Here is a 26,633-nt window from a genome sequence, read left to right on the forward strand (position 1 = left end):
TTTAACAGAACTGAACTATACCCATTGCATCTGCAGCTGCTCATACAAGCTTTGAAAAGTTAGGCCAGATAGAAAAGCCCTCCAGGAAAGAACTTATTTGGAAGAAATTTCAGGCTGGTGTTACTTTATAGGAAGGGAAAAATGTCAGAGGAGGAAACCTGTGAACCCATTTAACACAACTGGCTTCAGGTGTAATGTTTCAAGTGAACTGAGAGCGATTGTGGCAAGGTCTTTGGGTCCGACGTCTAATGCTAAAAAAGAAAAGAGAAGGAATGAAAGTCTGTCTTTCAGCATGAGCAAGGCTCTTTTAAAAATAATAAAACAGTTTGAGGAGGTGGCTATGACAAGACTGTGACACATAATTTAGCAGGTCTTCAAAGCAATAACACAGAGGGCAAGCTATGGTGATTAACAGCAGAAGCAGGGAAAGCAGGAATGGTGTGAGGAGGAAGGAAGCTTGACAGCACAAAGCTTAGGGGAATGGGGTGGTGTGGGAGTGAAGGATGAGGTTGTGATGGATAGGACTCTAGAATGCTGAAAGATAGGATGAGGTTTAGATATCCTACAAGGCATGGAACGCCACTGAAAGATTTTACAATTTTTATCCATTATGTTGCATTTGGCTTAATGCATCCACAACTTGATTCCATGTGCCAGCTATTCAGAGTCAGAAGAGAAACTCTTTTCATCCGTCTCCGGATTTAAATGGTAAGGGAACATGAGTCATCTTCCTCATGGCCCATGGAAGAAGCACGTTTCATACTGCATTCTCACCACTGTATAGATCCCCCTCCAACAAAAACTGTTTTCTTCAGAAAGAGAAACAAAACAAGAGCTCATCTCCTCCCTGTACAGACAGAGTCTGGCTCAGTAAGAGTGGCTTGTAGAGCTCAGGACAGTGGTACTAAAGGTTAGGAGGGGCCACCAGAGTTTGATGGGAGGGTAGGGGGGTGATGGTGCCAAGGGGCTTCGCTCTCCATCTTTTGGTTGTACATCTACCCTTGACATCATCCCCCATGGAGCAGGAGGGGGGTTCATCTGCACTGCAATGGGCTAGTGCATTCAATAATAATAGTTGTCTTTTCTTCTCCCAAGGTGAAGGCTGGATCATATAGCCCCAGAATTATGTACATATAGAACCAAACAGATGAGAGGTGATGGGAATTTTTTTTTTCTTAAGTACTTGGAGTTTTTCTGATAAAAATCCCATCAAATAAGAAAGCAATTCTTCTTTCTTTTGCATTCTGAAGACTGTCACCAAATTAGGACTAAGTTGGACTCACATTGTCCTGGGATCCTGGGACACCTCCCTGAACTTCTTCCCATTGAGGTCTTGAATTTGAATGCAAGGTGGCTCAAGAGGACACGTGAAGACAGTACTTTGGAAGGCAGTTAATTCAGGGCTGCCAGAAGTCTCGCCATGTGCTAAGCCACTCAGAGATAGGAACCCAATAAAGGCAACTTTTCCCCTCTTGGCAGCATTTATAGTTGATAAGGAGTTAACCTAAGTTTGTTTGTTGCCTCCTGACCCAGTCCCAACTCGTGAAAGAATTTAGTTTAACAAAAGCAAATTTAGAGAAAACAGAGTTGCGTTAATAAAATAACAGTCCCTTTAGATTTGGGTCATCTTGAGGATTCAATTTCAAGAGTGCTTTGTTGTAAACACATTTATAAGATTTCCTAATGCCAGCTGATAGAGTCCTTGTGGGAGAAACCAAATGTGCCCAAATAAAATAGCAGTAAATGCCATAGAGAAACTCTCATAGGGGAGAAACTACTGCAAAAAGATACACACTTTTTTTTTCCAACAGCTTTGTCCAGAGATTCAGCAAAGCTAGTTCAAAATAAAGGAAGACAAAATTTAAACAGTCATACTTTTGGCTTAAAAAGGCTCAAAGTATCTAATCTTTTCATCTTCACAAGGGAGTCAGCTGTGGTCTGTGCGTTTTGATATGTCACTTGTGAGTGCCCAGCAAAGGACTCACATAAACAGGTGGAACCTGTCTGCATGGTGGGTAGCAGTCTCAGTGCAACTCAAGACCCTTCTTGCTTCTTCCCTCTATGGTCTCCTCAGAAAAAATGGAGGATGGCTGTGCCTCTTTATTCAGAAGGGACAATTAGGTGGTCACAGACTCTTTTGTATTTTATTTTTTGTAGAGACAGGATCTTACCATATTGCCCAAGCTGGTCTTGAACTCTTGGGCTCAAGTGATCCTCCAGCCTCAGCCTCCCAAAGTGTTGGGATTACAGGCGTGAGCCACTGCACCTGGCCAGCTGACTCTCGAGTTAAGATGGTCCATTTTTATCCAATTTTAATTCTGCAAATACTTACTGAACTCCTTTCCTTTAACACATGTTTACTGTACTATTCTTTGTACTGTGGCTGTAGTGATTAAGCATGACCTCTTTTGTCAAGGATTTCAGTCTGTGGAATGAGCCACGTCAGGAACACAAAATGTTGGGGAGTTCAGGTAAAGGCAGACAATTCATTCTGGTAGTGGGGAGCAGAGGAAGGGTTCCCAGAAAAGGATCCAGAGAAGACCACACCAGGGCTAACTCAAATACTCTGAATGGTACATAAATCAGATAAAATAAGCCCTAAACCTTAGTACCCAGTGGGAAACATTTGTCTGTCTTACTAAGCAAGGTATTGTAACTCAAACAGAAATGTGTTTGAATGTTATTTCATTGGTTCCCCAACCCCAATCCTGTGTCTTCCTCCTTTTAGTTCAGATAGTTAGATACCCACTAATAACAGGTTAGGCATCTCAAGAGTCAGGGTGCCATCTTGTAATTCATGACTACAGTGGTTTGAGAGTTTATTTGCTTAGGGGAAAAAATTTTCAAGGTGATTATAGACACAATACTACCTATTTGTATAAGAATCTTAGAAAGTGTGTTAATAGGCATGACAGTATTTGGCTAATACTCAATTCATCCTTTCAGTGGCTGGAGCCAACTTTTCTAGACAACATTTCAGAGCCATACCCACCATTATGGGTTGAAGTGTGTCTCCCTCAACTTTGTATCTTAGAGTCCTTATCCCAAAACGTGACTTTATTTGGGTCATTGCAGATGTAATCAGTTGAGGTCTTACTGGAGTAGGGTGGGCTCCTGATCCAATATGACCTCTATCCTTATAGCAAGGTGAAATTTTAGCTGAGTGTGGTGGTGTGCACCTGTAGTCCCAGCAACTTGGGAGACTGAGGTGGGAGAATCACTTGAACCAGAGTCCAAGACCAGCCTGGGCAACAGAGTGAGACCTGTCTTAAGATCATATATATATATATATATATATATATATATATATATATATATATGTATGATCATATATATGATAGATATCTATATTTATCTCTATATATCTATATCTGTCATATATATCATATATCTATCACATCTATCATATATGTCATATCTATCATATATCATACATATATATCATATATATGATATATATCTATGATATGATGTGATTTCATATATATATATATGAAATCTGGACAAAGACGCTCATAGAGGGAAGGCAATGTGAAGAGACACAGGAAGAAAAGGCCACCTACAAGCCAAGGAGAGGGGCCTGGGACAGATCCTTCCCTGAGGACCCTTAGGGTCCTTAGAAGGAATCAACCCTGAGGACACACTAAGTTCAGACTTCTAGTCTCCAGAACTGCAAGGCAGCACATTTCTCTTGTTTAAGCCACCACTTTGTGGTACTTTGTTACAGCAGCCCTAGAAAACTAATATACTGGCATCGTGGCTTCAGTAGAGGGAATGGGTCTGTGGAAGCGTCGCTTCATTCTATGAGAGCTGCTCACTTTCCACCATGCTGCCGGGAGGGGCCTCAAGACTTTTCCCCAGAGATGCCTAACATGGGCTGTGAATGCATATGGCCCAACATGGGGACCTTTTATTTTTTAAAAATTGTATTGGAAGAGAGTAAAAACTTGCAGATTAGCTTTCTTTTATTTTGTGGAATGTTGGACAGGGAAGAAAAAGAGAAAGAAACAGCCCCAGGGCACTTTAATAATACTTACTTTTAACCAGCAGTTAAAATAATTCACAGGTTATTGGTGGGTTTTTTTTTAAGGAGAGAAGGTATTTTTGAGAATTTCCTTTTCAAATCACCAAAAAACCCAAATAACCCCCCAAATCTTGACTTTGTTTTCTCAAAGATTTAGTAGCATTCTCTGATGTTTATCTCAACTCCCTCACTTATTTTTTTTAGTTTCTCTGAATTTCAGCCTTTAATGATCGGTATTCTTTAATTTCATTCTTGTTTCTGGATACCCAAGAGGCACAGAATTTACTTTCCCTTATTGGCAAAGTCATGCATATTTTTCTAAGGGACAGGTTATAATAGGATTCTGCTTTTTATTTTATGATGTGATAAGCTATTGTTAGTAAAGACTATGCATCCTATAATCTGAATTTTGAATATGACCTATTAGGAACTAAAAAGGAAAAGAAATATGGTGTCTAGATTGAGTATTGGACTTGGAATAGGAAACTCTGAGTTCAAGTGCAAGCCCTGATACTTCCTACCTTTGAAACTGTAAACTAATCACATAATATCACTGAACGCTGTTCAAAGCTACAACATGGTAGTCTCCTCCATGTATTGATTCTGAGAATTAAAATTAAATGATGGGCTGAGTGCAGTGGCTCATGCCTGTAATCCCAGCACTTTAGGAGACTGAGGCAGGCAGATCATGAGGTCTGGAGTTCAAGACCATGCTGGCCAACACGGTGAAACCCTGTCTCTACTAAAAATACAAAAATTAGCAAGGCATGGTGGCATGTGCCTGTAATCCCAGCTACTCAGGAGGCTGAGGCAGGAGAATTTCTTGAACCTGGGAGATGGAGGTTGCAGTGAGCTGAGATCGTGCCATTGCACTCCAGCCTGGCGACAGAGTGAGATTCAGTCTCAAAAAAAAAAAAAAAATTAAATGATGTACATTAAAATAGCTGGCATGCTCACACCTAGGTATACGCTAAATATATTAATAGCTACTGGGAATTTGTTCAACTGAGAGCTTCGTTGGAGCAATAAACGGATGTTATTTGCATTCTCGTTCTGTTTTTAAACAGCATGTTCCTCCTTAAACTTGAAAACTGCTTAAAATTAAGTTAAAAAGACCTAACCCATATATATTTTCTAAAGCGTCTTGTTTCAGGAAGTCATTTAGTATTTACTGAAGGTTTACTATATACCAGAAAGAGTTTATTATCTATTATCTCATTGGGTCCTTATCACAACTTAAAGAGAGAGACAGCATCATTATTCTCATGATGAAACTGAAACATAGAGAATAAAGCTAAGCGCAAAGTTCCCAGCCAGAAAAGGCAGAACTTGCTAGGAAAATTCAAACCAGGGTGGTATGATGCTGAGACCAAGCTTTAAACCTCTGCACCAGGTTGCCTCCCTATAGTAGAAAAATTATCCAAACCAACACTCCCCTCTCACTGTGTAGAGGATGGCCTATGGGTAGAATTTTTTCTTTTTATTGAAAGCGATAACCAGTGGAAAGGTTTAGATTTATTATTACTGCAGCATAAAGAATGAAGGAATCTCAGAGATCACTGCTGTCTTTAATCTCCTCTTGGAAGAAAAACCTTGGAAAAGCATAAATGAAAGTGAACTATGCCCAGCCTTGGGCGAGAAATGGTTTCCCACATCTGAGATGACTCACATCTTAACCCTTTTACTCCAGTTTCTCTCTTCGTATGTATCCTGTGATACGCTCTCTGGAAGATGGTTCTGTAGTAAATACCGGACCAACGCACGCAGGCATTATCCATTTTAGAAGAGACATGCACTCTGCTTTTAAGTGGTCACTTTCCCCAAGCTTCCCATATGTCTTTTCCCCTGAGAATACATCATCTACCATGAAGTTGTTCAGGAAGCAGACCCATTTCACACAATAAAAATGGCAGGTTGATTTTGTGGATTTTTGCTGCGCCGGCTACAATCATTGATCCTAGGTATTCGGGACTCCTATGAAATCCTTTTGGTACTATGGCAGTGTTTAAGTGACACCAGTTTTGTAAAGTGGCATATGCGGGGTTGATCCCTGCCTGATAATTAGGAGCTTGCTCTCTTGATTTTGTCTCATCAATATTGTTCATTTTGCCTCAGATACGTTTTTCTCCCTAAGATCATCTCCACAACCCCAGTGCTGAGAAGAATGAATCCCAGTAAGACCTAATAAATCTGACAGAAAAATGTGGGGTTAGAGATCCGCACAGACCATGAGGACTGTCGCATTAAAGGCTCCTGGGGATTTTTTTTACGACTTTTTTTTTCCTCCTTCTAATGCTTGGTCTCTTGCTTCCATAAATTGTGCAGCCTGGCTTTTCATTAACTCAGAGAGCTGAAATAATTCTTTGTAAAGAATTCTTTAGTCACACATGATTCAAAAGTTCACCAAGATCAAAGCCAGCCTGTTTTGTGGCGGGCCCAGCACCGTATATTTCATGTAAATGGTGTGGCTTGGTGCATTCTCAGCTGGAGTTGTTCCAATTTCACATCCCTTCTGCAGATAATGGGACCCTCTGATACTGTCCCCGGCACAAGGGGCTGCTCTGTGCCTGATCCCATCTCCCTTAGAAGCCTGTACAGATGCTGTCTGTATGTGCCAGTGAAGTCATTCTGACATCCCCCTCAATATTATCTGAAATTTTATGAAGCATGGGAGTCATTCTTGGCCCTAGGGGGTCTGGGATGGTGGGATGGGGGAACTAGTGAGTGGAGCACAGAAATGCTTCATTGTTCAATTTTTCTCTGTCTCTCTTATTTTTCCTTCAGGAGAGTGGGATGTATTAAAGAGGCCCAAAGGTGAGATTAAAGTAAACCAAGAACAACAAGAACAGACAGTCTTCCTTCTTGTGGCTATTGCTTTCTTGTTCTTAGTCTGTCTTATGTCCTTACATTTTTCATTTAAGATATACAGGCCCAAGAGGAAATGATGTGTGAGAGACGTGGGAGAAAGAGCTTGACAGTCAAGCTGTAACAATAACAGCTCTGGAATAATAGAGGGCCTTTCAAGGGGCTGGCTACTTCCATCACCCACCCACCCCCTCCCCAAGCATGGGCAGAAGCACAGAGCCATTAAGAGACGTGCCACACACACAGGCGGAAGCAGAATAGAAAGGCATGAAGGAAAGTAAATTCTTCATGATGCAGAGAGGGAGAAGGCTGTCTGGCAGGTGTGCCCCAGAGGCTCTTGGTGACTGTTTTCTGTGTGCCTGTTGGTCACTGTATTGATTGACTGATGGCCTTCTAAGTCAGTTTCAAGATGAGGCCATGGGATGCATGAGTACCTTGTCCCATGGGTGGTTGGCCATGGCTATGATGTCTGGGCTTGGAGAAGGCCCAGAGGTGGAGGACAAAGATGAGAAATGACTGAGAGGCAAGGGATGTACCTGAGACAAGGAGAGAGAGCACTCAAGGAGGAGAGGTGGGAAGTCTCCAGTTTTCTGCAAGTAACATGGGCATCGCCACTTAGCACATCTCAGGGTGCTGAGTGCAACTGGCAGTTCTGGTTCCATTTGGTAATCTGGGTAATTTCCCAAAGACCATCAGTCCAGGTAACACGACCTTTCCATTCTACCACAAAAGTCAAACCCTAACAAAAAAGTCAGCTTCTGGTTTAGCCCTTCCTCCATCTTTCCTGACCTGGGGCTGATTGTGTAAAACCTTCCTGCCTTGGCTTTCCTATCTCCATTGTGCAGATATAGTAGTTACCTTAGCTTATTTCATCAAGATGTTAATGAATGCAATAATATAGGAAGTTATTCAAACTTGTAGAAAAACGCTGTGTTTGCCAACATGGTGGAAATACTGACAATGAAATTTGATGAACAAAGACTGGTTTTCTGTTACTCTCAACGTTAGCTCATACATCACGGAAGTTGCAAGTCAGCCTTCGCTCCCTCTTTTGTAAGGAGCAAAGTATATTTTCAAACATGGAAGCATCTGGTTAAATATTAAATAGAAGAGTCATTCTTCTGAGGTCTCACATTGCCAGCACTTAGGTGGCAGTTAAGTAAGATGGCCGTTGACTTTGACGGCCATGCATTTATGGTGATGTATAAATAATAACTGACAGCAACCCTGTGGCAATCTTTCCACCAGTCTTGCCCCTCTTTGCACTTTCTTCAGAGGTTTATGCACACACACACTTTGCCTGACCATCATAATAGCTATTGTCTTCTCCCCGCCCTATTTCTTTCAACAGATGTGTCCATTTTTAGTTAATGCAAAGGAAATGACAGCTTTTAAAGGTAGTCTTTCACAGTGGGAAAGAGCTGCATTAACTGTAAAAACCTTTTAGTTGCACAATTTTTATATTCAGAGTCTCCTCCCTAGACATTGCTTCTCCATGTCTGCATTTCCCTTTAAGCTTACTGGTTATTAGAAGGGATTGCTTTGGGGCTGCAAAGGAGGAGTTCACAGCAGCAGCAGCAGCAGCAGCAACAGCTGAGAAACTTTAGCTCTAGGTTCCTTGGCCAGGGAATAGCAGCATTGAAAGCCTTTGACAAAGTAATATTTGTGTGTTCAAAAAACGTTTTATGGAAACGTTTGTTGTGCCAACCTGTGCTTAAAATGCTAATGGTATTTGCCTAGGCCATCAGCCAAATAAAAACGGATTCATACATGTAAAGTAGGACACTTGAAATAATAACTTACGCTTTCAGATTGTCTCAAAGTGTGATCAGTATGTGAGTTAACGAGACTGTGAGATCCACAGGGCCACTGTGGGGAAAAGCTTCAGCCATGAACTGACCCCAAATGAATCCATCCAGGAGCAAAACCTTGCATGTTTGCAGTGTGGGAAAATCTCCTGTGACAGTTTTCAACTGGTGTCGCTGTGGGAGAGTCCACACAGGGGCAATGATTCTCAGGTGTTTGGAATGTGGAAAAAGCTTTCCAGGCAATGGAGAATGTCAGCTCAGTGTACCAACTCATGAGTAAGTGAGAAGACCCAAGGATGCAGTTCATGTGGGAAAGATTCTGGAAGGCGGTCGGTCACCCTGAACCCACCTGGCATGGAAGGCTTCACATATTAGCCAGAGGATGCATCCCATAGGACATATTCAACGGAAAACATTACCATAAAGACAAGCCTGCTTCCCTGCCCCCTGCCTTGATGCCTAAGTACTGAGAATGCACAGAGTAACTTGAGAATTCTAAAGCACACTGTAGAAATTTACGAATGTGGGAAAACCAGCCATTGGCCCAAGTTGTTCAACTGTCAGTTCCATCATGGCAGAAGCCTTGTCACCCATTGGAAAGAAACCCTCTACAAGGGTTACACCCCTGTTGGTATCCATACTTAGGACTAAGAAAGAGCCTTGTGGTAGACAGCTTTCTACTCTACCCTCCTCCCCATTTCTGAGCAAAATCTTCCATGTCCTCCTAAAATGCTCCCTGCAAAGTTGAGCAGAGGGCCTTTCCACATTGCAAACACACACCCTGTTTTATATTAGGAAACTCTGCAATGTCTCCATACTCCTCTGAGTGGAACTGAGAATTACTGAAAAGACAAGATAGTTAGTGAAAAATTTTGAGAATCAACTATGTGCCAGGCATTCTGCCAGTTCTGGGGAATATGACAGTTTTCAAGACAGACAATGTCTGCATTTTTCTCTGTTGAGCAATACATGTCAACGATGAAGATAAACTCCATCAGAGCAACCTGCCAGCACCTGAATAGGAGATTTTGTTCTTGAGTATTTCCCACAAGTTCTACCAGCAGATGAAATCGTCCCCCACCTAATCAAATTTTCCTCTTCCCTCATGCCTAGACCAGTGATTCTCAATGTTCACTTTCATTGGAATCACCTGTGGAGGTTTAAAATGCATTGATGCTCATCTTCCTGAAGTTTTGATGTAATTGGTCTGAGGTATGAGCTGGAATGGGGATTTTTAAAAACTCCCCAAGTGAATCCAATGAGCAGTCAGTGTTAAGCACCAAGACTAGACTCACATCATTTCATTTTCCCCCTGGCTGTTTCCAAATATCAGGCTGTAGCCCATCTAGCCCCTGGCAATGTCTTCTCCATTATGACCTGTGATGTGTCCTCTCGCCTGGCTTCTGCCCAGCGTGTGGGTGCCCCATATGTTTGCCAAATGAACTGGACTGAAACAGTATCTTCTAATACTAAGAGTGATCTATTTTGTCTAGAAGACTGCAGATGTCAGGAAAACATTGTGGGTAGCTGTATTAGGTTTCCATTGCTGCCACAGTGAGTTACTACCAATTTAGCAGCTGAAAATAATACCCATTTATTATCTTGCAGTTGTGTGGGTTGGAAGTGTGAATTTGTCTCACAAGGTAAAATCAAGATGTGGGCAGGGCTGCACAAGGAGGCAGGGGCCCTTGTGGAAAATGTACTTCCAGTTTCATTCAAGTGGTTGTAGGACTGAGGTCCCCACTTCATTCCCGGCTGTTGATCAGGGTCATTATCAGCTTCCAGAGGCTGCCTGCATTATTTGAGTCATTGCCCTTTTCCTCTTTCTTCAAAGCCAGCAGTATGGGTTGAGTCTTTCTCATGTTTCAAATCTCTCTGACCTCCCGTTAGCTCATCTGTCCCCTGCCTCCCTCTTCCACCACCTTCTTCTGGTTCCCTCTTTTGCCTTCCTCTTCTGCTTCTCAGGACCCAAGTGATTGCGTAGGGTCCAACTGGATGATTCAGGATAATCTCCCTATTTTAAAGTCAGCTGACCAGTAACCTTAATTCATCTGCAAAGTCCCTTCATAGCATCACCTAGATTTGTGTTGAATTGAATGACTGTTGGGTAAAAATCTTGGGGACATCTTTAGAATTCTGCCTACTACAGTAGTGATTTTTAGAGAGATCACGGAACCCCTTTGTGGACAGTAAGTTGCTAGAGGTCAGGGCTAGGGTCAACCGCAGTAGATGAATGTTTTGAAATCATTATTTTAGTCGTGGCCATAGATGTCTACAGATGACAGACCCTGTGGCTAATAGAGCAGATCTGGGGAGAATAGACTCATGTTTATCCTGGGCTTTACAGTTTACAAACAGCTTTTTTAGAATTGGCTTAGATGTTTGAATACCGGGCTGTATGCAGAGGGCAGGCAGGGGATCTCAGAGGTGCCTCAGGAATTGCTGAAAGGTGGGGAGTGTTTAAATACCGGAGGGGTTAAACTGGCAGGCACACTCTTCCTCAGCCCTCAATCTGCTTTGATGTGTTTTGGATAATGGACTCCAGTACAAAAGACTTCTGAGGATACATCAGAAAATCAATTTTTTTGCTCTAGTGCAATCTCATTTTGACCCTCAAATACTATGCTTCAGCTTGATTATTTTTTAAAGACAGCAGACATGGCACTGAACATCTTGGGTTTTTCCTAAAAATTGTAGTATGGTACCATGAAGTGTATTCAAAATGATGTGCCTATGCTGAATGCAACTGCAAAAGAATTTCCCACACACATAGATAACTCTGTGTGTGTGTGTGTGTGTTTGGGGGGGGGGGTGAGACCTCATTAACATAAGCCTAAGTCCCATGTAGGAGTCTACTTTGAAGAGGATGAGACTCATTTGGATGGGTATACTTTTCTACCATATTTGTTAGGAAAAAAGTCACCTAATTTTTACCATCACGACTCATATTTAGGTTTTGATAGATTTAATAAAGGCCTTAAGATCACTGGAAAAAGGACAAAGAGGAAATGGAAAATACTCTGGGTCCATGGCATGTTATCAACCAAAATATTAAAGTTGTACATTGCTAAGCTTTCAGACGTTTCTCTTGCATTTGGAAAAGGATGGGTTTTCCTTCTGGCTGCAGAATTTACAGTATTATTGAAGCTAGCTGTTATTTCAGTGAGAACTCTGCTCTCTGTAAGAAAAGCATTAGCAGTGAGAAGTTAGTGAAGTAGTTGATTTGGGGGTATTTCCTAGAGAGAAAATAACACCTTTTTTCCCCTTGAAGTGTCTTTTCTTCCCTTGAAGTGTTCCTGGTGTGGTCTTGCTTTATTTGGGGGGTGGGGTGCTGGAGAAGGAGGGGTAACTTGATTGTAGGGGGATGTCAGGCCAGGGAAATGGATGGGAGAAGAGCCGGCTTAGGATGCTGCTTCTAGTCCCCCTCCCCTCGCCGTGCACACACAGACACACGCACATTAGTGGTCAGTTTAGCTGCAATATTCACAGCACATTTGCTGGGGTTCAATTGATTACTGCACACAAGAGATAGAGTCAGCAAGGATGTGGTGCGGAGAGGCCAGGGGCTTGGGGGCTTCCGCTCTCACACATCTTCAAGCCCCATTTTGAAATGGTTTGAATTAATGACACTTATTCAGACAGACAAAGGAGGTAAATGGAAATATTAGACAAGGCTTTGCACCTACTTTGCTCAACATTTCCCGTCACCTTGAGTGCTGGAAACGCTCCACAGTCTTGCTCAGCCTGACCCAGGAGCCGCATGAGCTCACATGCTGCTCGCAGACTAAAGCCAAGGACCCTATTAGCGGAGGTTCACTAGACCAGTCTCAGGGACCTGAGCCCCTGTCCTCCAGCATCAGGGCTGCCCTCTTTGGGGGTGCCAATCCTCTCACCGATTTTATCATTTTTGTGCTATTTTGCTGGCAGTGCATGGAGTAAGGGCACCATTGAAAAACTCATACCAAGTGGCATTTGAGGTTGCTGGCTGGGCTGCCAAGCATCACCAAGCCAACAAAGCGAGGGCTAGGAGTCAGAGCTCAGCTTGAATCCTCACTTTGCCATTCACTATGTGTGTGACTTTCATCAAGCCACTTACACACTCTGAGTTCATCAGCCACACAGGATCCTGTGAGGCTTCACCGAGACAAGCTGCGTCAAATGCATGTAGGAGCATGTGCTCCCGAGTCCTTCTGCCTTTGTCTTCCTGGTCCACCTCTGCTTCCTTACCAGATAAGCTGGAGCACAGGTCGTGGGACCCTACAGGGAAGCAGAATCTCTAGAGCTACTTGATCTGGCAGGATATGCTCATTTGCAGAGTTTGAACTTGACATTGATGGCCTGCAAAGCCATTCTTTAGCCAAGCCTAGGAATTTGTTCCCAGGGAAGCAGCTGGCTTTTTTGTTTGTTTGTTTGTTTTTCCCTGCTGGGCTGTGAAAAGCTATCCCATTTCACCCTCCTTCCACAGGTAAGGGGCAAGAGTCCCCAGGGTAGGCAGGTGGGGAACAAAGGATTGCAGTACAGATTGAGTGGATGCAGGGCCCCTTTGTTTCATGGCCTACTGTGTGAAGGGGGTGAATGGGAGGCAAAGGCCTGCCAATGAGTAGATTAATTTCACCCTGTCTGCTCCTAGGACTTGCTGTGGGAAACTGCTCTGTCTTCCTGTGTGACACCTCTCTTGCCTATTTTGTGTACACTGGGGAGTAGAATAGAGCATGATCCGGAGTTGGATGGCCCAGGTTCCAATCCAGGCCTCTTGTAGTTCCTGGCTGTATGATCTTGGGCAAGTTACTCAACCACTCTGTGCTTAAGTTTTCACATCTGCTAAATTGAGATAGTAATACAATGCCTGCCTCAGTGTGGTTACAGAGATTACATGAGCAGTATTTAACTTAGTAAGTATTCAATATGTGTTGACATTTTTATTTGTTATTTATCTGTGGCATCATGTCTCCTTAGATTCTAATTTATGCAATTAAAAAATGCATATAGTAGACTTTCTATGCAAACTGATAGTTTTGCAATATCAACAGGTTATTGATTTGGTTCCAGCACCCATTGTCAGGACTGTGAAAGAACAAATCTGCTAAGCCTTGATTCCCCAAGACCTGCTCTGTTCACATGTCAGGTGAACCTTTGGCTGACTTTCCCAAGACTGAGCTATAAAACTCCTTTTACAGACTGAAAGATTTTTATTCTGAAAATATTATTTTCACTTCCCTTTCCACAGGGGGTTTACTCTTCTCTAGTGGGCCAATCTGAGTTTTCTTTCAGATTCCATGTTTTTAGTGTAAATGTTCTGAGGGGAAAAGTATACGGTCAGATGAAAGAGCACAGGCTGAGTTCTGGGTGTGTATATGTTAGTGGAGGTTTTCAAATGCAAATATTTGATAAAAGTATGTGGTTTTGTTTATTTTGTGTATATCTATATATTAGAAATGTTAACTTGAACTGAACCGTTTAACACGCTTAATCCGAGGCAGATGGAATGGTCAGTGAATTATTTTTGTAAACCACTTCTGTTGGCATTCAGAGCTTCCTTTCGTATTGATTCCATTCTGGCCGACCACTCGAGGTTTCACCAAAATAGGCTGGTGCCAGACTCCACTTCAATGACATATGTGTTTGTTCCCCTGAAACACAACACAATTGCACATTTCTCCAGCCCATAGAACTGCTTTTGTAACTAATTAGACCAGACAGGGTGCTGCGGAGAAACCACGGACACAGCACTGCATCCTGATGGATATTCATACGGGCTGGTCCTTTAACAAAGTGAACAATTGCCCAAATAATTATTTCCTGCTGTGGACTCCCTCTTTTTTTAATGCTTTGTTTGTTAGATCCTATTTTTCTTCCTACTTTCCTGTTGACTGCAGCTAAATTGAATTTGGCCCAACCCATCTCACACTGGGTCAGCAAAAAATGCTTCACTCTGTTGGGGGAAAGGAGTTAACCCTTTGAATGGTGCCTTGGTAAAGGTAAATGAGGAATGAGATAGAAATGGAATATGTTATATTAGGATCATGATCATTTTTGGTGAGGAATGTTTGTCACATTTCATGTTGCTACTCAGAATACAGAGTTATGGAAAGGTGAGCAAAGTATCACAAAGAAGGAGGGTATCTTTAACCAAAGGCCTTCTCTAGAAATGCGGTACATATTTCATGGGAAGGGCAGGTTGTCAGCAAAGTTTAGGACAACTAGAGTAATCACCCTTGGGTAGCAAAATTAATAGAGTGGCCTGAATTAAAAAGGGGAGGGAAGGCAGCTTTAATTCATATCACATCTTAAAGCAATTAGTGGTGGGAGTACACTTCTCATTTGTGGTTTTTCAGTGCTTGAAGACTGAGAGGTGTTGCGTTGCCGAGATCATATGGCTGAGTCTGTTCAGTGCACAGGATCCCTCGTTGTCAAACCCAGGAAAGAGAAACAGCTGTGAGAAATGTTCTGGCCAACATCAGCAAGTGTGATTTTGTTGGGTGTGTTGCGGCTTCTGTCCTCTATTGTGTGAAAACTGTCCCCATCCGGTAAGAGTTTATGGGACTTGCTGTAAGCAGAGATGGTGTCAGAGGCTGTACTTGGCTGTCAGTCCCAGCTGGCCCAGAAATGTAGCTGATGTTTCTGCAGGTGGAATGTCTTGGTCAAAGCATTTTCCTTTTTGATGGAGAGTCTCAAATTTCCCTCCTTAGGTATTGCATGAAGTTTTACTTCCACTTGCAATATATGAGGCTACCTGTTTCCCCTAGCCACTCCACAGAAGCATGTAATCACACTTTAACATTTTTACCAATATGTATTTTAAAAATGGTCTCTCAGTTTTGTTTTAATATGAATTTCTCTTATAAGTGAGATAAACATCTGTTCATATGTTCCTGAGCCATATGTAATTTATTTCTGAACCATATCATCATATCTTTTGCTAACTTTTCCACTGGATTTTTTTTCTCTGTATTTACAAAAGGTCTTTTAATATGTCTTATACATATGTAAGGATATTAGCCCTTGATTTATTGTGTAAATTTCACATTTTTCCCAATTTGTTGTCAAACTTTAGACATTTCTTATAGTGTTTTTTTTTGCTGTGCAAAGGTTTTTTAATATATAAAGTTTATGTGGTAGAATTCATCTGTACTTTTTTATGGCTTTTGGCTGTTAAGTCATAGTTACAAAAGCTTTCATTTTCTACTCTGAAGGTAAAGAAAAGAATTTTCCTATATTTTCTACAAAAATGGCAAATGATAAAGGAAAATAAATAGAGGCAAAATTTTAAATCATAAAATCTGTATACAACTGTATACAAATAAATTTGACATTTAGATGAAATGGTCAACTTTCCAGAAAAATATAACTTTCCAAAACTGACCCCAGAAGAGAAAGAAAATCCAAACCAATATATTACCACAGAAGAAATAGGGGAAGTTTTCAGAGTAATCTCCTACATAAGCATGAGGCCCGGATGATTTCACAGGGGAATTATATCACATATATAAAGAAAAAAAATAACCCCATAACATACAAAAAGCATAGCACATAGAAGAATAAGGAAAACTTCCAATTTTTACAAAGAAAATGCATTACATTGATATCAAAACCAAGAAAGATTACAAAATGGAGTTATCTTTCTTTCTTTCTTTTTCTGATATGGAGTCTCACTCTGTCACCCAGGCTGGAGTGCAGTGGCGTGATCTCGGCTCACTGCAACCTCCGCCTCCCGGGTTCAAGCAATTCTTCTGCCTCAGCCTCCCAAGTAGCTGGGATTACAGGTGCCCACCACCGCGCCTGGCTAATTTTTGTATTTTTAGTAGAGACGGGGTTTCACCATGTTGGCCAGGATGGTCTCGATCTCCTGACCTCATGATCCGCCCGCATTGGCCTCCCAAAGTGCTGGGATTACAGGAGTGAGCCACCGCACCTGGCCAGAGTTATCTTTCTTATAAATATTTATTTTAAAATCCTAAATTAAATATTAGAAAATATGATTCAACAACACGTTGAAACAATAATATATCATATCTAAGTAGGTATTCTAGGAATGCAAGATTGTTTCAATATTAAGAAATATATAAATAAATTTATTATGTTAATCTAAGAAAAACTGTTTATTTTCATAGATGCTGAAAGATCATTTGACATAATCTCATATCCATTCTTGATAAAACATTCAATACATTAATAACAGATACTTCATTGACATCTATTAATATTTCAGGTCCAAATCCAGTATAAACCATGCTTAATGTTAATAACATTCCCAGTAAATTCAGGAATATTATATAGATATCACTATTCTTTTTATCATTTTACTAGAAACACAAACTGATAGAATCAGAAAAGGGAAAATGTGATAGCTACAAAAATTGGAATGAAGGAAATGTAACTATTGTTATTTGTAAAAGATAATTTATCTGTAAAACCCAAAAGTGGCACCTGAAAAAGTTAAAAATGAGAATATTCAGCAATATATTAGAGTGCAAATTAATAAAGATAAAAATCGATTATATATATAAAATAACAATCAGAAAGTATAATGAAAAATTCCCATGTTTAATAGTAACAAAAGGGATAAACTTCTTAGGAATAAGCTTCATAAAGATAACAAAAAATAAAGATATGAAGGAAACTTCAAAATCACTTCTGAAGAGAGCATGAGTATGTTCACACACACACACACACACACACACACACACACACACACGAACACAGGAGATACCTACCCATTCTTGCTTAGGGAGACAACACCATAAAGTTATCAATTTTCACTAATTACAAATTTAACATGATTATAACAAAAAAGAGCCCACTGGTTTTATTGAAAAAAATACTGAGATAACTATAAAGCAAGAAAAGCAGGAAAAATTCAGAAAAAATAGGCCAATGGAGTGAGGTGTCCTATCTTATATTAAATTATATTATAACTGCTCAGCATTGATGCGTGCATGAATAAGCAGACAGAAGAATGGGACAAAATGAGAAGTCCAAAAATAAAGCAATATATGGGAATTTAATATATGCAAAATTTAATACATGCAATATATGGGAATTTAATATATGCAAAATTTAATACATGCAATATATGGGAATTTAATATATGCAAAATTTAATACATGCAATATATGGGAATTTAATATATGCAAAATTTAATACATGCAATATATGGGAATTTAATATATGGGAGGAAGCACATACTACTCAATAAATGGTGTTGGGACAAATTATAAAATGGGTAGCCAAGTAGGAAGAGATATATTTATATCTACACCGCATGTCGTATAGAAGAATAATTTTCAAACAGGTCAAAATTTAAATGTAAAAAAGTATTATATAACTGGTATTTATTGTTTTTTGCTCAATGGTAAGTATATTATGAACACAGGGCCATGTCAAGAAATAAGTTCTATACTTCTGCCATTTCATTTTTAATATTTGCATAGTACTTCACTTAACAAATTATCATAATTTGTTTAATGGCTGTTGATAGACATTCTAGGATGTTTACAATTTTTTACTTTTATACACAAAGCTTAAATGACTACTTATGACTATTTGGGGATTAGTTAACAGAGCAACACAACAAATTTCTCAAAACTGAATTTTAGTTCTATTAGTGTTCTACAGCTGCTGTAAGAAATTACCACAAATGTGGTTGCTTAAAACAACAGGAATGTATTCTCTCACAGCTCTGGAGGCCAGAAGTCCAACATCACTACCACTGGACCAGAATCAAGGTGGAGGTGCGGCCACACTCACTCTGGAGGATCTAGCCTCTTCCTCTCCTCTGCCAGCTTCTGGTGGCTTCTGGCATTCCTTGGCAGGTGACCACAGCTCTCTGATCTCTACCTCTGTGATCACATTGCTTTCTCTTCTGTGATCAAATAATCCAGGATAATCTCTCCATCTCAAGATCCTTAACCTAATCACATCTGTGTGGTCCTTTTTTTTTAAAAAAAGAATTAATGTAAGGTAACATTCACAGGTTCCAGGAATTACAACTTGGAACTCTTAAATGTTTTTTTTTAATTCTTGAGGAGGGGCCATTCTTCAGCCTATGACAGTTACCTATGTTCTTGGACATTTGAAGATTGTTCCAACCATGGAGAAATTATCAGCAGTGTTAATTTCTTTGCAGATTCTAAACTCTTGCTAAATTACTGGGTTCCTTCTTACTTCTTCCCTCTCCTCCCCTTTGCCTCAAGCTTCCCTAATTCCTGCTCATCCAGGATACAGGTTAGGTATTCCCTGGTCTTGCCGTAGGTCATATGCTCATGCCCCCAGGGCTCTTTTTCCAAGGGCACATCATAATGTTCTGTTTCTGTCTTTCCTGAGAGGGTTTCTCTTTGGTGTTAAACAGACACATGTTCCTCTCAGCCTCAGCTGGTGTGGCTATGGAGTTGATCTTCGCCACCACACTACATGCCACACTCTAGTACTTCTTCAGTTGTTTCTCTTGCAGTTTCTAAACAATTGTATTATTTACAATAACAATAGCACTGTCTCCCCCTTTCTCCAACCCGTATACTTCAGGTCTTGGAAACTTTAACAGAAAGGAAAAATAAAAACTGCTTACAGATCGCGTGTCCCCTGCAAAGTCCCAAATCCTGGGCTTTGTTTTTCATGCTAGGCAGTCCTTATCTACTTATCATTCACACTCTTGTTTGGCTTCTGCAAAGCTAGGAACCAGGGAGCCCTGTGACCCTGGGGGACTGAGAGCTTTGCTGGAAATCCTGCTGATTAGACCATGGGTGCTGGGATCTGCTGTCAGCTTCCTACTTACTCTGCATCCCATCTTGGCAGCCTCCACATTTGTCAGCAGGGATGTTTGTTTAATAGGTCAACGACACAGTCCCCAGCCCTGGGACAGCTTCTGAGAATACATTAGCAGGAAATTCAATGGCAAATCCAGTCCAAGATATGGTGAGATGCAGGCCCATGTCACCCTGACTTTCTTTGTAAACCCTTCCAGCATCTGTGTAGAAACTTCCTTTATTTCTTTACTTCTCAACTCACTGTGATCCAATGTAAAGAACCTAAGGTTTGGCGTCAAACAAGCTCGTATTTACATCCCTGATCTTCCACTGATAGAGCTATAATTTTCTCCAAATTACATAATCTAGTAATTGAGCCTCAGTTTCCCAGTGAGGGAAATGGGCCCAATAAAATTGTGACATAGGTTGCTGTGAGGACTCGAGGAGACAATGGATGGCACACATCTAGCACAATTCCTTCCTGTCGAAGGAAGCACCTCTACACATATTCCCCCTTTTTTCATGCTCAACCTTAAGCATTACTTTTTATTCTGTATTCTTCCCCGTAAAGTTCAAAGCCTCCCTCTTAGACTATACTCATAACCTGCCAGTCAGACCGTAAGTGAAGGGGGTAGAGATGGACTAAAATTTGAAAGTAAATAAATTTTTTAAAATGTGCCTAAGAATTCATCACTTATGGATTTGTCTTAAAAAATAATAATTGGGGAACAAGGAGACATACACAAGAATAGTAAGTTATAAGTGCGTACGTATAAGTATATACTTAGGTAGCAACATTATGTTAATAGTTGATATTTCTATTTATTTAGTCAGATACTACACCAAAGGCCATACATGCATTTTCTCATTTAATTCAACCATTTTTTTAAAGGCACCAAAACATCATACAAACAATATTCTCATCCTTCTCCTTCAAACACAATTTTGAAGTTGATGAGTATCTTTTACAGCCATTTTATAACTTTGCTGCATATCCATGAACCATATGTAGTGGACAAAATAATAATGTTTTCTGTGTTTTTAAGATTTATACAGATGCTATTATACTATATATTTTCTTCTCCAACCTGATCTTTGGCATCAACAGTGTATTTTAGAGATTTATCCATGTAGTTCTAGTTTATTCATTAAAACTATGATATAATATTCCACTAGATAAAAAACACTCCTATTTATCAATTCATTCTTCTGTTAATGAAAAATTAGCTTATTTCCAAATTTATACTCTTCCAGGCAGTTATTCAATTACTATTCTTCTGTATGTTTGTTCCCGGATTATTATTTTTAAGATAAATCCCTAAGTCATGAACTACTGGGCACATTTTAAAGACTTTTGTTATCTACCAACAAATTTTACTCCATGCCCACCACCTTCATTTATGGTCCTATTAGCAGTTAATGAGAATGTCTATTTCTCCACATCCTTGCTAATGTTATATATTGTAATTCATTTTAATTTTTGCTGATCTAATAGATAAAAACAAATTAAAAACAAAAACTAGCATCTCATTGTTTTTTTGTTGTTGTTGTTGTTTTTGAGACAGAGTCTTACTCTGTCGCCCAGGCTGGAGTGCAGTGGCATGATCTCAGCTCATTGCCAGCTCCACCTCCTGGGTTCACGCCATTCTCCTGCCTCAGCCTCCCGAGTAGCTGGGACTGCAGGCACCCACCACAGTGCCTGGCTTATTTTTTGTATTTTTAATAGAGACGGGGTTTCACCGTGTTAGCCAGGATGGTCTTGATCTCCTGACCTCGTGATCCACCCACCTTGGCCTCCCAAAGTGCTGGGATTACAGGCGTGAGCCACTGCGCCCGGCCACATCTCATTGTTTTAATGTTAGTGTCTTTGATAAGGATGGGACTGAATGTCTATCGATGTACTTATTGGCCATTTGTCATTTTTGTTTTGTGCATTGCTTATTCACATCTGTCCTGTTATCTTTACAAATATGTTGTCCAGTTTGCCATTAATTTTTTGGCTTGGTAGTGATTTTTATCCTACAAAACTTTTAACTTTAAAAAAATGGTCAAATATATCAATATTTTCAACTGGAACTTTTAATTTTTTTAGTCACTGAGCTCTGTTCAATTATTATAAACTCTGCAGTTAGACCTGCTATGTGAAAGACACCAAGGGTCACAAATAATAGGCAGTTATGGCCTCAAAAGGAATTTATAATTTAGTTGTGGGACAAGATATTCAAATAAAACTATAGTCACTAACACAAGCTGTCTATGATGAGTGTCAACACTTGGCACAAAAAATAGGTGATTTCACTTTGGCTGTCAGGAAACAGAGCAAGCAGCACAAGTGAACGCTGAATCATGGTGACCAGATTCGCTTAGGCGACTCCTGGAAATGCGGAATATTAGGCATGGGATAGTCCTGAGACCCACCTAATCCAATCCCTCCATTTAATATAAAAACACGCATTTTCAGAGGTGACTGCCCCCACACCCAGCAGCAGCACCAGCCCCCGCCAGGTGCTCTCCTAAGTGCCCTCAAGGTGGGTGCCTGAGTCCATCTCCTCCCCAGGCTCTTTCTGCGGCAGCCCTAGCACTGGGAGAGGCTGCCGTGTGAGCTGCCATGGAGATCCCAGCGACACCTGTACTAGAGCTCTGGCTGCTGGGTCTGGGGGCCTGGCTGTCTGGCCCTGCTCCTGCCGCTCCTTTTCCTCCTGCTCCTCCTCCTCCTGCTCCTTCTCCTCCTGCTACTCCTCCTTCTCTTTCTCCTCCTCCTGCTCCTCGTCCTCCTGCTCCTCATCCTCCTGCTCCTCTTCTTTCTGCTCCTTGTCCTCTTCTTGCTCCTCTTCCTCCTCCTGCTCCTCCTCCTCCTGCTCCTCTTCGTCCTGCTCCTCCTCCTTCTGCTCCTCTTCCTCCTCCTGCTCCTCCTCCTCTTTCTCCTCCTCCTCCTGCTCCTTCTTCTCTTTCTCCTCCTCCTGCTCCTCGTCCTCCTGCTCCTCTTCCTTCTGCTCCTCGTCCAACTCTTCTTCCTCTTCCTGACCCTTGTTTTCCTGCTTCTCCTCCTTCTGCTCCTCTTCCTCCTCCTGCTCCTCCTCCTTCTCTTTCTCTTCCTCCTCCTGCTCCTCCTCCTCTTTCTCCTCCTCCTTTTGCTCCTGCTTATCCTCCTCTTCCTGCTCCTCCTCCTGCCCCTCCTGTTCTTCCTCCTCCTCCTCCTTTTGCTCCTCCTGTTCGTCCTCCTGCTTCTCCTGCTCCTGCTCCTCGTGCTCCTCCTCCAGCAGCTCCTCCTCCTCCTCATGTCCTCGCTTTTTCTTCATCTTTGTCTTCTTTTTGTCTTCCCTCTCTTTTTCTTTTGAAATCACTATGGACCACAATAAGTTGTCACAGTAGTGCAGAGGTCCCGAGTACCTATCATCCAGTTTCCCCCAATGATGACTTCTTACATCATGAAGCAAGGACATTGATTGGCTCCAGATCATCAACTGGATTACAGCTCTTACTCATATTTCACCAGTGTTCACATCCACTCATTTTTGTATATTTTTGTATCTAATTCCATGATGTTTTATCACATATATAGATTCGTATAATTACCACCACATCAAGTTCCAGAGCTATGCTGTCACTATGGGGGAAAGCACCTTGTATTCCTCCTTGTAGTCACACCCTCCTCTTTTCTATGCACTAGCAACCACTCCCCTGCACTCCATCTCTACAGCAATGCCATTTTGAAAATGCTATATCAATGGAATCATGCAGTGTGTAATCTTTTGAGATGGGCTTTTCTTCACTTAGCATAATTCCCTTGAGCTCCATCCAAGTTGTTGCATGTATCAACAGTTCGTTCCTTTTTTGTTGCTGAGTAGTATTCCATGGTATGGATGCACCACACTTTGTGTTACCATTCACCAGTTGAAATTTGGGTTGTTTTCAGGTTTTAGATATTTATGTATATAAAGCTGCATGAGTCATATAACTGGCTGAATAAATTTAAATGAATATCAGTCATGCAGATCTTTTAGAAATGAGCTCTCTGAATCTTAGTTAATAGAACAATATACACATTTCAAGGAGAGATCTTTCCTACCTACATACTTCAGAGGTTTCTTAAAGGGGTGTCTGCAAAACTGACCATCTCCAGTTCACCCCTCTGATATCCTCCTATGGTTTCCAGACTTATATTTAGGAAGACCAAGGCTGGTCCTTTTCTGTTAGAAGTCACCTGTCTGAAAAAATTCTAGCTACCAAAATTTGTCATCTGCTAAGTTCATTTTCACCTTGGAGCCATTGTAAATCTTCACCTTGTCCTATTGCCTTCGAACCACTCTCTGACATTATGATCCTCATTGATTTGTTCCCTTGTTTGTTGACTGCCCCATGAGAGCTTCATAAGAGCTAGACTTTGCCTTGTTCTCTGCTATTCCCTAGTTTACAATTGAAGGGCCAGACACGGAACAGGTGTATAATAATGTTTGTGAATAAATGTGTTAATGAATTCTATCTTCAGTACAGAAAAGAGATTTGTAAAAGCTCTCCCCGAAAGACTGGATTTAAGTAAATATAAATAGAACTTGCCAAATAAACAGAGTGAAGGGAAACCATTCCAGGGCTTGGACTTAGAAAGCCTGAGTCAGAACTTCAGCTCTGCCTCTTACTGTCTTGGTATCTGTAGGAACTGATCTAATTTCTTTGCCAAAGTCATCTCATTTGCAACATCACCTTCTTCACAGGATAACTGTGAGGCTCAAGTAAGTCAGTTTGTGCGAATGTACTTTGTAAGACACTAAAGTGCTGTATAAATCTAAGGGATTCTTATTGCCGTGGTTATCACCTCCTCCTTCTCTCTCCTGCTTCCCTCCTTCTCCTTCATCATCATTTTCACCACCATCGTGACCATCTGCACCCTTGGAAGGATAAAAAGCATCCAGGCAACTGCAAATATGAAATCATGGCATTCTTATGACGTTCCAGCCAGTAGAGGGCAACAGTTCCTACCTGCTAAGTACAATGTCTTTAAACATCAAGTTGAAATATGCATGGCAACTTATGATCATTTATATCTCTTTATTTTTAAAGGAAACACGCTCATCCACCCTAATCATTCTTCCATTCAGCAATTCCTTCCCAGTATTCTTGTTCAGTACATTGCCTTAGCAAAAACCTCTTAGAAATGTCTGGCTGCTGTGAAAGAAAGTGATTTTATTTACTTATTATTTCAATGGGATTTGCATTCTTGTCCTCCCTTTCTGGTTGCCTGGGTGAGATGCAGTGCAAAATTTGGCTCAGGAGTGATGATACAAGCATGCTTCTCTTTTCTTGACACTGGCCTTAGAAGATAGTGTAATTGCTTGTGTTTGATTAGGTTCTCTGAGAATTCTCTCACTCTTTGAGGTGATTCCTATATTCCCTCCTTGCTAGACTGTCGCTGTGTGTATTTCACCCTAGGACTGGTGGAGAGAGTTGTTAAGCTGACCTCTGGAGTCTGTCTGGTACAGTCTGACTTCCCCACAGTGTGTATCAGCAGGCAGGTCATTGGTGTAGGGACAGACAGACTGGGAAGTTGCTGAGGGGCTTTACTCCAGAAAGTAAGGGCAGCTGGGTTTTTTTCTTTTCTGTCTCTGGTTCTTGAATCAGGATGGATTTTTGATATACTGCTTAACCCTGCTGCCAGGGGACCCACCAGGGTAAAGCAGCACCCCCACCTCAGGATAAGCAGAAAGAAAGAGATACACAAGGTAGCCCAGTTTTTTCCATTTAACAAAAGCCAGTTGGGGAATAATCAAACATTAACATTTGCTTACTCACTTTAAAGAGGATGGTGTTTGTTTCATCACAGGGTAGAGAGGGGTGGCTGTGCAGTCCTGGAATACTTTTTTTTTTTTTTTTTTTGAGATGGAGACTCACTCTGTTGCCAGGCTGGAGTGCAGTGGCGTGATCTCGGCTCACTGCAACCTCCATCTCCTGGGTTCAATCAATTCTCCTGCCTCAGCCTCCTGAGTAGCTGGGATTACAGGCATGTGCCGCCATACCTGGCTAATTTTTTTGTCTTTTTAGTAGAGATGAGGTTTCACCATATTGGTCAGGCTGGTCTCGAACTCCTGACCTTGTGATCCGCCCACCTTGGCCTCCCAAAGTGCTGGGATTACAGGCATGAGCCACCACACTCGGCCAGTACTTCTTTTTTTAATGGAACTCTATTAACCTTAGCTTCACACCAGCCCCTTTTATTAAGGAGAACACCATGATATTTAAACAACAATGTTTACACATTTGAGTTTCAATCATTCACTCACTTATCCCATGTCTATAGAAAGCCTACTATACCCTGGAGTTAGAGATTCAAAATGAGAAAAAACCAGGACCCTTCCTTGGAATAACTCCCAGTCTCTGGGGGATACCAATGTAGGTCATTAATGTTTACAGAGGAGTAGGTGGTGTAACCCAGCCAAGAGCACAGGGCCATGGCAGCTCAGTGGAAACGGTGGTTTGCTCTACCAGCCAGAGGCTTCTAAGGAAACACCATTGGAGCTGTGTCTATGCAGTATGAGGCATGTTTTGGGGTGAATTTTTATCTTGTTTTACTCCCTAAACAATCTTGGATCATATCTATAGGAGTGCTGACTGGGAAGGATACAGTAAATTCTAATTATCATTCCCCATCCAAGTCTCACCCAGTTTCACCTGGTGTACGTTGTGATTAGGTTTGGCAGTAGCGAGTTCGTGACCACGTTGTGACGTGCTGGCGTATACTTCCTGAGAGTTAAGGATGGGAAGCCAGATCTTTAGTTTAGGGCACCTTTGGGAAAATGCCAGCTTGGCCAAGCCGAGAAATAACAAACTTTTTTTTTTTTTTTTTTAAGTAGAGAGCATACTCACTTCTCCCCAAGACAGGGCATGCCTCTTAATATTTTGCCATGATGGCTTTGGGGCCACTAAGAAAAAGTGCTGATGTAGGGACAGGACACTGCAAGCTTCAGATCAAAGGGGTCCTGCCCCAGGGAAAAAACCTCAACTTTTCCACTGAAGCTCTATGTGACTGTAGGTCATTTATCTTGACTTCTCTGGAGCCATAATGTCCTGTATACTGATTTGGTCCTTTTGCAAAGCATCGCCTTCTCAGTGATGATTTCCCGGATATCTCTAAGAAAGTTTTAAAGGCAAAGGCCTTCTTGCACCTTGCATCCTCTGTAACTCTGAGCCTGCTCTGTGGAG

The 26,633-nt window shown here is 41.3% G+C and overlaps 1 protein-coding gene across 1 annotated transcript in view; it reads left to right on the top strand.

The window, feature by feature from the left end:
- Positions 1-16,783, top strand: part of BBS9 (Bardet-Biedl syndrome 9) — a 580,067-nt gene extending 563,284 nt beyond the window's left edge. Inside the window, exon 23 of the mRNA XM_055347541.2 lies at positions 15,033-16,783. Coding sequence (XP_055203516.1) covers positions 15,033-15,046 — 14 coding nt within the window. The 3' untranslated portion in view covers positions 15,047-16,783. The remainder of the gene's footprint in view (positions 1-15,032) is intronic.
- Positions 16,784-26,633: the final 9,850 nt, after the last annotated feature.

The sequence above is a fragment of the Gorilla gorilla genome, chromosome 6 (genome assembly GCF_029281585.2).
Source record: "Gorilla gorilla gorilla isolate KB3781 chromosome 6, NHGRI_mGorGor1-v2.1_pri, whole genome shotgun sequence".
Taxonomy (NCBI): domain Eukaryota; kingdom Metazoa; phylum Chordata; class Mammalia; order Primates; family Hominidae; genus Gorilla; species Gorilla gorilla.